General features: G+C 39.5%; 1 protein-coding gene across 4 annotated transcripts in view; it reads right to left on the bottom strand.

Moving 5' to 3' along the window:
* Nucleotides 1–16,800, bottom strand: part of peak1 (pseudopodium-enriched atypical kinase 1) — a 74,777-nt gene that overhangs the window by 15,902 nt on the left and 42,075 nt on the right. For all 4 annotated transcript variants that reach the window (XM_026312165.1, XM_026312163.1, XM_026312164.1 and 1 more), the window contains one exon: nucleotides 1,782–5,308. In XM_026312165.1, coding sequence (XP_026167950.1) covers nucleotides 1,782–5,170 — 3,389 coding nt within the window. In that variant the 5' untranslated portion in view covers nucleotides 5,171–5,308. The remainder of the gene's footprint in view (nucleotides 1–1,781; nucleotides 5,309–16,800) is intronic.

Raw genomic sequence — 16,800 nt, 5'->3', positions numbered from 1 at the left:
TCAGATGAAGTAACACTGCAAACTACCATTAACACACCAAGGGAATACGTTTGCTACTAACTAACACTTTGAATGCTGCAAACACCAAGGTTATGCTTATAAAAGTCAAGTATAAAGAAAATAAAGGAGAGTGGTGAATCATTTTAAACCAGCTAGCTAGCCAGCATTAATGTTAAATGCTGGCTAGCTACTATATGAATGTATCTTGTACAATACTGGAGAAACTAATTATAAGTGCCTAATCAATGTTTAAGGAAAACAATGTTAGAAATCCACTTCACAAATGACACTTTATCTGTATACAAAACATAAGTGAATGCATTTTTTGTTGCAAACAGCTAATGAGTATTTTAATATTGAGGCAGATAATATTTAGTATGAGGAATATCAGTTCATCTCATTTCATTTAGGGCTGGTAATTAGGGATCATTTGGTGATAATTTTAGGAACAAGTTTGCACTCTGCTTGTGGATTTTGACTTAATCATATGCCCCATCAATATGTATAGCACACCTCTACATCCTGTTTTAGTATAGAATAGAATATTAATAACCACACATCCAGAATTAAAAGTAAACTTGGCATATACGTGACACTTATACCACTTGTTATCAAGTGAGAAAAGCGACATGCATTTCAGAAAGAAAGAATCAGATGATTATAACAGAAGGTTGGGGTGGGGAGAAAAGCAGGGAAGTTAGAAAAGAGACAGAATGGGGCCAAGCTCTTGACAGGATGGAGGAGTGAAATATTTAAGAGTTCATAGTCTTTAGAGCTCAAAGGAAAAAAGTACTGTATAGAGGGAAGACAGAACAGGAGAAAAAACTACATGACAAAGAGAAAGTTTTGATGTAAAGGCAAGTTTTTTTGAAAATAACACAATGGATAAATGATAGGTGGAAAAAAATGCAAGAATATCTAGAGAAAATGTGCATGAGCTTAAGGTGTAACATCTGCTCAGTAATAATCACTAACAACCCTGGAAGTATCAATAAGGAAATACCATGCAGTATTACCTGACTCAAGCAGTATTTTGTAAAAACACAAACTTTGATATAACTCCTCTCAATGGTTCCTATCCATGTTGACACTTTTACGTAACATTTAATAATTGGTTTTAGTTAGTCTTATCTGTACATGTACTTTAAACCATTGTCTACACACAGAAAATAAAGGATGTTTGCACATATTGGCAAACACCTGTTTCTTATCAAATAGTGTGGTAGGAATAATACACTCTGTAAACATTCCCATCCCCCATTTCATCACTGAACCACCTACTGTAGAACAACGACAACAAAAGTTTTTTGTCCCACTACACTTAATTAATTCTAGATTAGATTGAATGAAGTACTTGGATGTGAAAGTCAAACAGATTTACCTGTTGTCAACAAACGCTAATGTTGTAAATAATGTTCTGAACTGATAATTAATACAGCATGGATTGGGAATGTTTACAGAGTGTATTATTATGATGATTGGTACATTATTAAGTGTGTTCAGTGTGCAGTTTTCCTAATTAATGTGTAATGTGTAATTTGGCCACTGCAGCATTCATCTTACTGACTGCCATCTTCAGGCACTTCTGAACACTTATCTTCATTTCTAAGGCAAGCAACAAGTCACATTTAACAGAAACAAGCTTATAGAGCTGATGCAGGCAGACAAAAAAACAACATATTTTGTAATGTATCCTTAGTATGAAGTACTATTGTTAAAGGCTTCACACGTTTTAATATAAGTAAGTAAATAAATAAGTAAATAAAACCTTAGAAAAATACCTGAGGTCCTTGTTGAACTCAACTCCAGTGGTGAGTGAAGGTAGTGTGTGCTCTGGGCTCAAAGGTGTGGGTTCCTTGCTCCCATCAGGTGTCAGTAGTGCAGTTTCTCTGCACTCGTCTACTTGTAGTTCTCCTTCTGCCTCGCCATGGGTACTACCACTGTCTGGTTTGTACGTAAAGATGATTGTTGGCTTCTGTGTGGGATCATCTGGTTTGGCCTCTGTGAACCAATGATGATGTTGGATTGGTGGTGGTGGAAGCATATGAATGACTGTTCCATCAAGTCCAACCAGTTTGCCCTTCTCTTTCTCTCTCTCCACTTTCTCTTTCTGCTCTTCCTCATCTTTCCGCCGACGAAAAAAGCTCTTAAAAGAGATCCAGCGTTTGGGTTTGGAACTTTCAGTTGAAATACGCCTCCCCTCTCCACTTGGCCCTCCTTCACCTTCACTGGGTCGCACAGGAGAACTAGAGACAGAGGTTTTGGTCCAGTTGCCAAAATGTTTCTGAAGAATATTCGAAGTGTGATATGGGGAAGATGTGGATCTAGGAGGGGGGAAAGGGGCATTAGGCTCTGATCTGGGGCTGGAGAGTGGGACAGCAGCAGAAGCACTCTGGGATTTAGACAAAACTTTTGAAGGTGTGTCCTTTTTGGGCTTGGAAAGACAGCCATCAGTTGTTGAGAAGAGAGACTTGGGTCGAGTGAGGGTCTCCTTTATTGCATCAGGTGGAAGGGCATACAGCTCATCAGAACTAAAGGTTTTGGCTTGTGCTGAAGGTGACTCTGGAGGAGACTGGGGAGGCTGGATGGAGGCCACAATCTGTGAAAGCACTGCACTGGCCTCCTCCCTATGGCTTACCACTGTCCCGGAGGACAGAGCTAAGTCTGTATCATCATCTTTATTGCAAGTAGCTTCTCCACTTGGCTTGCACATGCGTGCAGCAGCACTGCCTGTAGGGCTAGTTTTAGGTAGGTTTGCAGTAATGGCAAGAAAGGCGGGGGAATTTGTTGATGTAGTGGGAGACAGGACCCCACCCGTGGAGCTCATCACAGTGCTTGTCACAGTGTTAGAGTCTGTAGTGGTTCTTGGTTGTAAATTTGGTGCCTTTAACACAGCTTCTGGTGAAAGCTTTGTCTCTTCAATAGAGGCTCTTTCTGAAGTGCCTCTGCCAGACATAGTTTTCTCGGTTGAGGAAGACTGGACACTCTCGGAGGAACCAATCTCTTCATAAGTATGGCTGACTACTCTATTGCCTACTCCTTTAGACTGTGGCAGTTCCCCACTGAGTCCCAAGAAGCTTTTGTACACAGCTAGGTTGTCATATGCACTTGGATTGATTACAATAGGTACCTTGACTGCATTCTTGGAGCTGCGGGCATAGGCTGGCTCATCTCGAATAATAATGGGAAAAGGAGGCATGCCTGCATTATTAAAACTATTAAACTTGATCTCTGATAAGTTGGGGGATTCCACAGGTACAGTCCGGGAGGAAGATAACCCAGCAGTGGGAGAAGTGGGAGCTGACTTATGACTGCAGTGTTGAGCAGGTATTGAGAGACCAGCATTACTTCCAACCCCTAAATCCACTTTAGGTATCTTCTGACGAGGACTTGTGCTTGATGTCCACACTTCTTGGTAGCGTATGCTCCCTGACTTCTTTCGAGATGTACCTGACAGAGCAACAAATGTAGGCGATGTTGGCATCACAGGAGAAGCTGAAGATATAGGTGAGGTTGGAGAGAAGGGCTGAGTTAAAGGAGTGCTACAAAATGATGTAGGACTGGAAGGCATTGACAGGTTTTTAGGTTTTGGTGTAGAGTCCTGAACCTGGTCATCTTTGTTGGCCATAGATGCTGACACATCAACTACAGTGTAAGGCTTACAGATTAGTGATTTTTCCAAATTCACTACACGATAGGGTTTAGCTTGCTCCTCGGTGGGACTAAAACTGATAGTGACAGGTTGACCGGGAAGGGCCTGGGGCATTGGTGTGCCTTCTCTGCCATCTTGATCTTCTAACCGAATGGCCAGGACAGCTTTGTGTGTTTCATTCACCTTGAGTGGACTCAGTACTTTGTTGACAAGCTCCTTTTTTGAAGGAGAAGTGCAGGGGACAGGTGCCTTGGAAGATGTAGGAGAATGCGTGCCATTGTGAAGAGCACCAGGAACACTGCTACCGCTGCTGGAAGTTGTTCGAGAATCCTCTGGCAGTGATGATGACGATTCTGGAGAAGCCGTAGACTCTGAATTTGATAGGAAACCACTGCCCTGAATGTCATGAGGCACATAGGGGATTAGAGCTCCACTGGAGTCCATGGAAGGGTATCCATTTAATATCTCATCATAGCTATCATCATAGTCTACTGCACAAATCCGCTGTAGTGAGCGGTTGCGGAGTGGCACAGTATTCCACTTTTTTCCTGCAGCAAAGGGCACTGGAGACAATGTGGCAGCACGAAAATTTGCAAATCGTGGCTGGCCTCGCATACGAATTTCCATAGCTAGTAACTCTTCATCACTTTCATCCCAGCTCTCATGTTCATCATCTTCCCTTTCAGTCTCTTCCTCCTCATCCTCCTCTTCCTCATCATCTTCACCTTCACTGGAAAACTCAGGGTAGCAAAAGCGGCCACCCTCTGTACTGATTATCTCGGTGCTGTCACTAAGGGACACCCGTTTTTGAGCAGTGCCGCCACCACAACTACTGCTGCTTCCAATAGCCAGACAGCTTGAGGCTGGAAGGCCTCTTTCTAAGGATCGTCGGTAGGAACTACTGATTCGTCCCCAAAACAAGTTCTTGGAGCCAGAAAGGGGTGTGGAACAAGGGCTAGGACCAGGGCCTAACCCAGCAATCTCCTTTAGGACTTCTGTCAGTCCACTATTGTTATTTCCACTAGGGGTCCTTGGACTAAGTTGTCCATAACCCTCAATTTCTTCACTGCCATCCTCTCCTTCGTTGTTGTTACTGGGCCCACCTGGCCTCTTACTGTTCAGTCCATTATGATTCCAAACCGTGAAGGCTGATGTTTTGCCCTGTTCTAATAGATTTGGTGGACGTTGGAGGTTGCCATCTGAATCCAGTCCTGCAGAGGAGCAGGGTAGCATCATTGTAGGCTTAACAGCAATGGTAGGCTTCTTAGCCACAGGTGGGCGGAAGTGTCCAGAGCGGGCAGACCCACTACCAGCCCTCTGAGAGCTGTTGGTAAGGTTAGGGTTGGCTGTGGCTCCAGAAGTGGGCAGATTTGGTTGCTGTGTTGCTGGAGTCCTGTGCGCAGAGGGAGGCTTCCCTCCACCACTTGGGGCCAGAAAGTGCAGACTCTTAGGTTTAAAGCAGTTCTTGCACTCGCCTGGTTTCCACACATGCTCGGTGAAAGTGCTACACGCAGACATGGCTGCTAGTCCAGTAAGGCAGCCTACTGGGTCAGTGGACAGCAAACCCCTCCATGAAGGTAGGGGCTACAGGAACTAACTGTAGTACAGCAATGTTGAATACTATTCAAGCCTCAAACATGGGGGTGGCAACTGGACCTGAAAAAGAGAACAGGACAGAAATATGTTTTTTATTTCATTTATTGTAATACATTCTTTATTTAAAACATTCACTTGGTTCAATGGCCATATATACCTGATCTAAACAACTACAAAGAATAGTTAGAAACCTAGCTACAGACGAATTTGTGTTCATGCAGTATCAAAACACAAACCCTAGCAGGGAAGAAAATTAGATCACACTATGCAGTTACACTGATCACACACAGCTGGTACATTGTGTTATGGAAGAAAGAGCAGTGCAGAAAACATGTATGAGAAGGACTTAGGAACATAATGCTAGACTGTCTCCACTAGGTGGCAAACTTCCTCTACTTAGAAGCCAATCTATCCCATGGGCCAGAGATCCCTCTACTCTTACCTCAAAGCTGGACCTGTGAAACTCAAAAAGCAGAGGGGCAGTAGTGAAGAGGATTAAGAAAGCTTATTTCTGAATTGCTGTCCTGTGTTGTTGTTGGTTGCTTTAGCCAGGCTTAGGTGAGAAAAGGGTACTGATATTGTCACTGAATAAAAACCTTAAGGCCTTAAGTCCTATGAACTAGAGCAGTTATTTGGAAAATGAAAATCAAAGTACTTCAAAGTTCACATGTACTGAAGTCAGACAAATGGCATGGAGGCCGAGTTGCTCACATAGTTACTGTGAAATCTGAAGAACAGTGAAACATTTTCTGCAGTTTTCTCTCTGTATTCACTGAAAATGTAAGAAACCTTGAATTTGAAAGATGCCACTTAAAAAAAATAAGATATGGCAATATGTTACAGGCCTGGATCTGGTCTGGACTATGTGTTTGGTTTCAATTTGAAATCTGCTTTTTTTCATAGACACCTATGAACGGTTTAAAGCCAGCAAACCTGGATGAAGTGATCTTTACTAAAGAAATATTCAACCAATTGGAGAAGGAAAGAATTATTCTACCAATTGTGTGAGACAAGTTCACACTGTCTCCAGAATTTTGCTAAATAAAGCTTGGGCTATGACTCAGAGTAGTGCTGGTATTGCCAAATATGATGAAATCTGTTGTTCTCATCCATTAAACAAAGTCATGGGGGTCAGATCTTGTACAGAAAGATGTTGCCATGACATCACCCTGCCTATTTCCAGACTCAGTAAAGCAGGAACTCCTGAATCAAACTTTGCTGCCCAAGTTATGATAGTTGGTGGAAGATTTATCCTGCTACATCACATCACATCCTCACAGGAAACTAAGACTACAATTGAAATAGTATTGTTCCAAACCTGTCTGCGCTGTGGCATGTAAGCACAATGTATTTCAAAACTGCATGGACACCAAAAACTACAATCCAAACAAAGCCCAATGAGTGTATCAAATATTTGCAACAACTAGGATATGCAGGTTCCTTCCTGGAAGAAAAATATTTGATTTTGCTGATTTACAACAGCATCTAGAAACATTTTCCCATCTTTGAGCCTTTGCCCTCAATGAAATACTGAAGAATAAATTTAGGACTTTATTTTCCACAGCTATAATGCAACTGTTGCTCAAGTACTTTTTCATATACATGACAGAGAATGGCATTAAACAAGTTTTATTAACATGGATATCTTAATATTTTTCCCCACACTGAGAACAAAAACAGACTTGATTTCATAATCCTCACCAGACCGACTTGCTTTGTGACTGTATTATTTTTACTGACTGACAGCAAAACGGGTGATGAGGAAGTTTTCTTTTAAAAATCAAGATAAAGCTCTTTTATTGTGTTCACACAGACAGATGGAAATATGAAAGCAACTCCCAGGTGCTTTTATTAAAATAATTCGGTTTTTCATATTTGTTTTTCTGATCAAACAAAAAAATATTCAGAAAAATACAAATTTAAAGAAAAAACAGTGTCTTAGTAAAGTGTTGGGCCATCATGTGCCGCCAAATGCTTCAATGTGCCACTTAAACAATATTCTGTCAATTGACGGTGGTGGAGAATACTCTTCAACCAAAATCTCCCATAGGTGTTCCACTGGGTTGAGATCTGGATATGACAGAATATTTTCTTTTCTCTCAGCCACCATTAAAAGTTTTCCATTAAGATAAAGAAAAAAGTAGCATTATGTTGTTACTGACAAGACTTGACATCAAATCTGGGATGGCACTTATGCCTTAGGGACACTAATAATTCAATCTGCCCAACAATCCTTTCCTAGACCATACAGTCCAGTATTTTTAGTTCACACAATTTAGTGTAGGGCATATTATTATAATAGGAAAACTGCAGACTGTAAGCTCCACTGAAACAAGCAATCCTTCATTCTTACATAACCATCTTTGTCATTTTTATTTTTTGAACATGGAAATAATTCTTTCTGTGGTTATTCTCTTTAATAAACTGTAAGTGTTCTTACTCAGGCCATCAGTCCAATAATGGATTGCTATTTTTGTGTTACGTTGATTATGTAACAGATATTACACAACAAAACTGAAATGGCATGTTTTACAAAACATTTTTAGTGTCACTGTACAAACTGTATTACAAAGATGATTTTTTTTCCCCTTAGGTGAATGAGCCATAATTCCTGGCATTCTTATTGCTGTCCGCTTAGTTATTCTCCACACTTCTGTTTTTGTTTATCCCTGTCTTATCTGTCATGCATATTTAATAGGCTAAGGCATTAGTGGTTTTATTTTTCTAGTTATTTTTCAAATTTTCTTTAAATGTTCTCTAGTTTTGTCTTACACCAAATTTGTATTTTAATCCCTGTCCAGCAGAAAGATGCAGTCAGAAAGGGCTGCCTATGAATCAAAATGATTAAACAAATATCATCCAACTTATTGATGATGAAGAGCCAAGCAAGCCATTTTTAAATTTTTTGTGATTAAGTGTATGTTTTTGTGTTACTGCCTAGTCCTTACATGTTATGTGCCATGGCTCTGACTGGATAGCTTAACAGATCACCTTCAGTATCAGTGAGAGTAGCAATAATTAAATTTAGGCAGTCCTCTACAGTGTCGCTCTATATACAGTAGAAGGACCACACAGGGAATCAAGCGATGTGTGACTTTGTATGAGGACTTTCTAATGGTGTGAGGAAACCTGCAATTGCATATCAATGAACTATGAATACATGGGAGAAGTGCATGTCTGTGTGTGTGTAATAAGGGCAACAACACTCAAACACTGTCTGTGTGCCATTGCTGTCAGGAGATAGACATTGTTATGCAAACAAACAATTCTTTCTAGAGGAAATAGCTGTAAAAGGTGAAAGGTCAGGTTACAGATGCTTCATTGCAGAGGCTGCACTCATTAACCACAGCTGCCCCTGAATTTGTCCTCTTCTCACACTTGTTCCTCTTCATTTACTGTACTAAGGCTCTTTTTTCTCGCCTTTGTTTCTCCTACTCTATTCTTTCTCTTTCAGAGTCTTTCTTTGTTGTTTGTCTTTCCCTCTGGCTCAAAATTTCCCACTCATTCCTCTTTCCGTACCCTTGTCCCTACCCACTCACTTTTTATTCAGGCTGGTTTTCTTCAGGCTTTTTCTCACTTTTGCTCTCTCATTTGAGGTATGCAAATGTGCCTCCCTTGTGTGCCTCTTTGCTTCAGAAGATCCTGCAAAAAATAGCTGTCAAGAGTTAAATCTGGCAAACTACCACCAAACTAGACAGCAAAACACTACTACCAAGGCCTGATCAGCAAGCAAAGACACTCAAAACACACTTTTACTGTGTTTGTCAGACAGCAAACATTAGCATTGTCAGTAACAGCAAGCCTAGAATTGGGAGCTTAAAATACATTTGATGGGTAATGAATGAGAGCTAAAATATAGCTACCTGCTTGTCCACAAGGACACCTTCTAATACTGTATCTCGGAGGAAGGCATCAGTTGGATTTCTCTAAATATAAATCTCTCAAGGCAAACACAGACACAAGAAGAAAACAGATACTGCAAGTCATTTGTTTTTTCATATATTAACTCTGAAGCTTTGTTGATGTTTGCCTGTGTTTAAATAACATGGTTTGATCTCTGGATAAAAGTCCTACAGAAATACAGTCTGATCTATCCATAAATTGTAATGACTTTGGAACTGTTCACTGCCAGCTTTTCTCAAATTTGCATCTAATTCATTCAAAACCTAGCTTTCTTCAGTACATCAACTGGTTCCCTAGTATTCTCTAGAAAACATAAACACCAATGTGTTGATTACCAGGCTTTTATATGTGACCCTGTAATTGACTGGTGACCTGTCCAGGGTGTACCCCTGCCTTCCACCCAAAGAGAGCTGGGATAGGCTCCAGCAGATCCCCGTGACTCTAGTTAGGTATAAGCAGTTATAGATAATGGATGGTTTTCCAGAAGCATATAGAGGAATTTGTCCTTGTGACATAATCTACCTTTTTATCTCTCAATCCATTGTTCTGTCTAGAAAGTGTCAGAAAATGTAATAAGTGCCAACTTAATTTCAGAGCCCGAAGTGTCACATTCCTAATGATTTGTTTTAACACTCAAATATATTCCATTTACTTCTCAAAATGCATACCCAAAAAAGAACAAAATCCTCATAAACTGAGAAGGCAGAATCAGAACATTTGTAACATTTTATGTAGAAAAATTCCTGGAAATATTATGTGATTATTACAAAACTTTATATCTAGACACAATTTCCATTACTTTGTCATCCATACAATGCTTTTCATCATGTTCCCAGTCTGCCCCATGAGAGATTCTGATTGGTGGGTCAGTCACATAAATCTATAAAGAAATCCCACAGCTGTAGGAATACAACTCAGGCTGCTAATATGCTGAGTATACATGCCACAAAAACACACACAGACCCATACCCTACATGATTCAATTCCCTATACCAATTAAAATGCTGAAAATCCAGTGGTGCCTCTTGTGCTTCTTTGTCAGTGGCAAATCTGAAACACAACAATTGAGTAATACAGAGAACACACACCACAAGTCAACAAAGCAAAGCTTTGCCTCACTAAAAACAATCAAACATGGTGGGAAGTTTGAGGGTGAGTTGCAGTTAGCTCTTCAGATGAGATTCAGTGTTGGCCCTTAATTCATAACCATCTGCTCCTGATTTGATAGCACCAAACACTGTCTGGTTTTATGCCAAGCGAGATATCACACAGCACCTGCTGCTTGGAGCCACTACCACCAAGACACAAGCCCCATGGGACAGCCAAGTCAGACCCAGATTTGTACTGGGATAAGAATAACTTCTAAGAGGCAACTGATGGGCTTGAACTTTATTTACAGAACTCTATCCAAGTGAGACTTATGCATAAAACATTTTCCTCAGTGTGTGACTTTTTAAAAATTAAGAAATAGTTCAAGAATCAGAAACAGCTACTATCCTAATACTAAGGTAAATGCAATTGCAGTGCAAGGCAGAGAACAGATTAGTAGGACAACCTCTCAGCATGACTAGTTCATCTCAATTTAACCCCCAACAGTAACACTCCACAGAGAAATGAGAGGGTAAACTGTCAGTAACCTCTTATTTTCCAATATGGTCTTATAACAGTTCAGTCCAATCCAACTGAACTAAAGCCAAGTAAATGTGTTTTTTCCCCCTTTTTTTTTTAAATTTCATACTATTTAATCATGGCTCCTATGCCAAAACACTGGAGTACACTATAGATCTCTTATGAAGTCATACTTTATATATTATGTATCCCAAGACAGAAGAGCACTTGATTTTTTGCTGGAGAACACTAGAATATTATACTAGGAAAGGTACATTAATAAAATTCCAGATCCAACTTGATTAGTAATTTATAGGCAACACATGCAAAGAACAAAAGACAAAGTTTACAAAAACATACTGCTTCATATGGTTATAGCCACCCATATGAAAAGCGTGTGAATTCCTGGACAACACTCCAGCAAGAGAGAAGCTATTCAACATTAAGTTCCGGACTAAAGCTTAATATGATGCTGCTGAGGCATCCAGTGCCAGTGAATAAAGGGGAGACTATGTGAAACTGAGAGATTAGACAACAAAAAGGAAGCAGGGACCATTGAAAGGAATAATAGATGGGCAGATTGAGAGGTAAAGAAGTAAAGCATCAAAACCAGAGACAGAAAACTTACTTTGAAATTTCAAATCAGTTTCAACCATGCTCACCTCTCCGCAGAGAGGCAATGTGTTTCCCCAGAGAAAAGTCTATGCTGAGGACAGACGCTCATTTCCCATGCAGAGCACGTTCATAGAAAGAGAGTGGAAGCTCACTGAGCCTGGTACATAATAGTAGAATAACTGAGGCTGAAAGCTGAAGCTATCAGGAGATGGGATATAGGATTTTCTGCTGCTTTATGGGAGAGGGTTTGAATGATAAGACAGCCATGGCAGTGGGCTAGACAAGACCAGAATAGATATGAAATAAGAACGTAAAAGCAGAGCAAGAATCTGGGCTGTGGGAGAAAGCTCCGTACTCAGTTGTTTATGAAAGAAAGAGTAAGCCCGTGTTTGCCATCTCAAGTCCTTACAAAATAATCCACTATCTTTTATTCTTACAGCGTTACAGCAAATAGAAGGAAAATGGGCCCAGAAATACACACCACACTGCAGTTAGTGGTGTAACAGTTAACATTTAATTTGTAATGCCACAGTATGTGTGATGTGCATCAACTAACCTGTTTTGCAATCATAAAAAGCTTAAATGAATAACTCAAACCTATACCTTCAGTGTGATTTCTCCAACAAAAGGTGCAAGCTATCAGAAATCATTCCATTTGATCATTCTTCATGTTTGCTGAGACCCATTTGTTATTAATAAAAAAAGCTTTTCTAGCTTCATGCTGAAGATAAACTACTCCCAGTACATTATTATTTCAGTTTCATACTGAAGGAGGCAACTGCATACTTTGTAGATGTGATGCTAAATTCACGAGAGCAGATATTTTACACACTTGTACAAACTTTCCCTGCAGTATCAAAAACAATGATAGAAACATTTATTTGTCAACTCGCATGATAATTGCAGGGAATATAACAGACTAATACAACTAATACTGCAAGCTCTGAGCAGCAGGTCAGCACTTAGGTGAAAGGCACCAGCAGTAAATGAAGCACAGGCTGCACTTTGATGTTTGTCATCAGATTTTCTCAGCTCATCCAGGGATTTCAAGTGATGACCTTGAAACGTCTATCCCAGCTACTCAAGCAATGCCACCGCAGAGTATATTTCCTGGGTGCCATTGACTAATCTCTCTTCTTGGTCATGGGTGGTGATGGTGCATAACAAGTTTCTTTCAGTATAAACAGGCACTGGTTGAAAAAACCTGAAAGCAGTACAGGTAAGTAATGTGGAGTGATATTACCTACATTATAAGACTGACAGGTTTGAAGAGCATTGCCGAGCCATATGTGTGATTGAGTGTGTGTGTGTGTGTGTGTGTGTGTGTGTGAGAGAGAGAGACCACATGCATACCAGCTTTCAATTTCAGGAGCAAACCCATTTGCAGTCAATGCTGACTTGTTCCACATAATTCCTAATCTCTACAAAATTTCAACTTGTGTCCACTGAAACACATTGCCAGCCAAGGTGATTCTTCTGTATGTCTCTCCAGTTGAAAGAAGCTTTTCTGTAAGGATAACTCCCTTTAGCTGCTCAAATGAATACATTTTTGAGTAAATATTGAGTAAAACTATTCAGCTGACATGCTCTCTGATTTATGAGTCTTTAAAATTAAAGTGCAAAGTCCTCTTTGTTTAAAAAGTTTTTTCTTATTGAGACAGAAAATATGAAAGCTGAGAGAGACACAAAAAATGAAAAGGGCTGATCCTAAAGAGAACCCTATGAGAGAATCTCTCTCATAGGCGTTAAATGTCAGCAATAAAGTGAACACCTTTTGGCTGTAATAACTGAAAAAAATACTTACTCTACAAATTGCAGTCTGCAGCGCCTGGTAAATGTAGGAGCTCTAGGATAGCATCAGAAATTTTTCAGGTCTTATTTTTTTTATTCTTTATAAGAAAGATACTGTGTTCATAATTATTGACTGAACCAAGATGAGAGGAAAAAAAGTGAGTAGTAAATTCCATTTACAAGATGCACGTTCCATAGACCATTAAACTGAGAACCACGTACCAACAAGTGAGTAGCACTGAGTGACATGGTATGTAACCTACAGAATTTCCAGTTACTTTCACAATCCAAACAAGTGAGCTGACAGCAAACAGACCACCAAGGAAGCCAGACAACAGAAAGGAGGTGAGAGGAGACACAGAGGACTCACTTTATCCACATTGTTTCAGCTACACCTTTTTCATAGCTGGTTCTGAATGCTAACAGAAAAGTCATCTTCTTACGTGCCAACTTCTGACTTAATGTACTTTTGCATATTATATGACCTGGTATGCAAGTCCTGATAAATCTATAATGATAATTTTACACCAGCTGATTACAGGCAGTGGAACTGTAAATATAAATTCCCAGAAAAAACAATGTGGTTTGGAAACAATAAAACATCAATAACTTTACAAGGTAAAAAAGCAGAATCGACACTCCAAGAAAATGTCAGTGCTGTCCAAGAGCCCTTTAGTCAAACCCTGCATGCAAGAGGGAGAAATAGCAAAAACCACACAATATAGGACACAGAAACAGCACCAACAATAGAGGCAGAGTGTTCAGTGTTTATAGTGTTGATCTATCATTGTGAAATAAAGCACTGAAAATTTCCAGATGTAATTTGCAGGAAAAGCTGCTATAGCCAGTACAGTATGACGCAAATCACATGGAATAAAGTTTTACCATCTGTGAGCAAGTGATTATTGTGGCCACATTCGTATTTGCAGATTTACATTCCAGCGTAGCAAATATAGCTCCCTTGAATCCCCTAGAAGATTATTATACTGTCCAGGATTTAGGGGGTTCTAGTAATATGAAAACTTAATACTATGCACTGACACATAACATGACTTAAAAATTCATAAGAAATGTTTTTCAATGTGAACTGGTCTTTACTGTGACCATGCTACATCAAGGGCTCATGCATACTGATGCCAGTCAAGATGGAACCGAGTGTAATGGACTGAATCCATTGTGATTTACTAAGTGGCTAGATGCCTGGCTCTCTGTCTCTCTTTCTGTAACTGTATTTCTGTCTTTGTGAGGACCATATGGAACATAACTCCATTGGAGAACATTTTGGCCGGTCCTCACTTTTTCAGACTCCTGTTTGAGGGTAAACGTGATTTCAAGGATAAGGCTAGAATTAGGTGTAGGTTGGGATTGAGGCAGTTAATTCAATGGTTAAGGTTTGGGTAAGGGTCTAGGGAATGCACTATGTTAATGAGTATCCTCATTAAAATAGAGTATGAGAATGTGTGTGTTTTAGCTGGCTTAATATGTATATTTGTGAGGGATTGTGGGAATGGGCTTTTATAACAGTCCAAAATTTTAATGTATAAACATGGAATATGTTATTAACATGGACTAAAGAACTAAAACTTTCATAATTTACTGATATAATTTAGAAAAGTCAGGGTATTTCTCATGTCGTGGAGCTCTGCATTGTGATCCTGCATTTGGGACTGAGGCGAGTTTAGAACCGTCATGGTGGGGTCATAGATACTGTTGCTGGGCTCTGCTCCTTGAACAGGTAAAATATCTTGCTTCTAGAGACACACTATCTATCATATATACTCCAGAAATATCATTTGCAGTGTGTAATGAAAACTTCTCTACATTTCATTATGTGTATTTTTGGCACCAAATGAAACAAGTAAACACATTTTAACAGCAGCATTTACTAGGCCTCCTCATTAGGTACTTCATGTCTCATGTCTTCCCAGAGTAAACAAACTAAAAACATGGATTATATAAGACAGAACTAAGTTCCCCTCCAACAGCTGATTTGCTAACAAGTACAACTTGGAACGGGCAAGGCAAAACCACACAATCCTGTTAAAATAATATCCTTACTGTAGTAGTTTCAGCCATTATTCACTGGCAGTTCTGTCTGTCTGTCATTCAAACACTAGAGAAGATGGTGGTATATCACCATAATATATCAAATGAAAATCTCTTTGATGACAGGTAATTTATACTCAGCTACAGTAGTAAGTGTATTTTTAATAAATTTATGTCTAAAACTAAAACACCAAAGATAGAAAAAGGGCAAAGATTAAGGTATTGCAATTAAAGCACACACATATATATGTATGTGGAAAATAGGACATCTCATTCTCAAGAAATCTGCCATCTCTTTGTCAGGATGAAAGGTATCTGGAAGAGCCACTTTGTTAAATAACCTATACGCTTTAAGGTTATAGACCACTTTGTAGCCACAAGGCTGAATATGCAGTTTCTGTACATACTACATGAAAATAGCATAAGTAAATTAATGCATTACAACCTATACAAAAATTTGTTTGCACTCACATTCTGTGGGAAAGTATGGTTTCAGGTACCAACTTGTTATATTGGGATAGAAGGTGAATATTTAAGTGTTCAAGGGAGACAGATAGAGAAAGAAAGTCAGTGGCAGAAAGTCAGTAACAAAGAAGTAAGAGAGAGCAAAACAGCAAAAGGACAAGGGAAAAAAAAGAAAAGAATACAACATTCCAGTTCAGTTTATGGTATTGTGCAAGCTCTGGGAGAGTTTTTGCAGTCTGGCCTGGGAAAGACGCAGTGCAGGTCTCTGGGGAGACCAACCCGCTGGCCTTCATACAAACACCAGCAGAGTGGCAGCGCAGACAGCCAGATGTGGGAAGTGCATATGCACAAAAAACACAATCTAAAAAGATTTCCTTGTTAACATTGCACTCTTCAATACTGTAAATATTACGCTCAGCCTGATGATAATTTAAAAGGACCAAGAAGAGAGACTTTTCTACTTTTGCAAATTGACTGCATGCCAAATTCCTCCATTCAGCATAATAGAATGCTGCTTTTGTAGGCAAAAATGAACATTATATTATCACAGATTAAAGTATCCTTTTTAGCTTTTGAAGAGCAATTTGTTGTGAGGTAAGACAACCTAACTGTCTACAGTCAATTGCAAATTCAATTTTTCCTCTTAATAACACTAAATGAATCCATGATAGTGGCAAATCTACAGAAAAAATGTCTAGGGCAGGTTGGTATTACAGATCTGGAATTTGCTCATTGTGAAATGCACAGGTGTTCTGCTTGCCCTGTTAAAAGGCAGGGCAATAAAGCATTTCAAAATATAAATTTACTCCTTTGTTAATGTGCTGGTCATGGGAAGGAGAGAAAATGCATACACATTTCATTTTCAGCATGAACTGAAACATGCAAACATTGAATTTGTCGCACACAACACCAGCAGGTTTGTATAAATGTACTATCCGGCTGTGGGGCTATAAATAACAAGCATGTCATGATGAGACGTTTTTGGTTCTGTCGCATTTTTTTTCCTCTGTCTCTCACCCACACTGTCACACTAGTACACAGATACTTTCTCTTTTACACATGCACATATACACTCATTCACTCGCAGTTTCACTTCCTCACACTCCTCACACTCTGCTGTAAAA

The sequence above is a fragment of the Mastacembelus armatus genome, chromosome 6, assembly GCF_900324485.2.
Source record: "Mastacembelus armatus chromosome 6, fMasArm1.2, whole genome shotgun sequence".
NCBI classification, from domain to species: Eukaryota; Metazoa; Chordata; class Actinopteri; order Synbranchiformes; family Mastacembelidae; genus Mastacembelus; species Mastacembelus armatus.
Note: the sequence above shows the minus strand (reverse complement) of the source record. Positions and strands in the feature narration are given on the sequence as shown.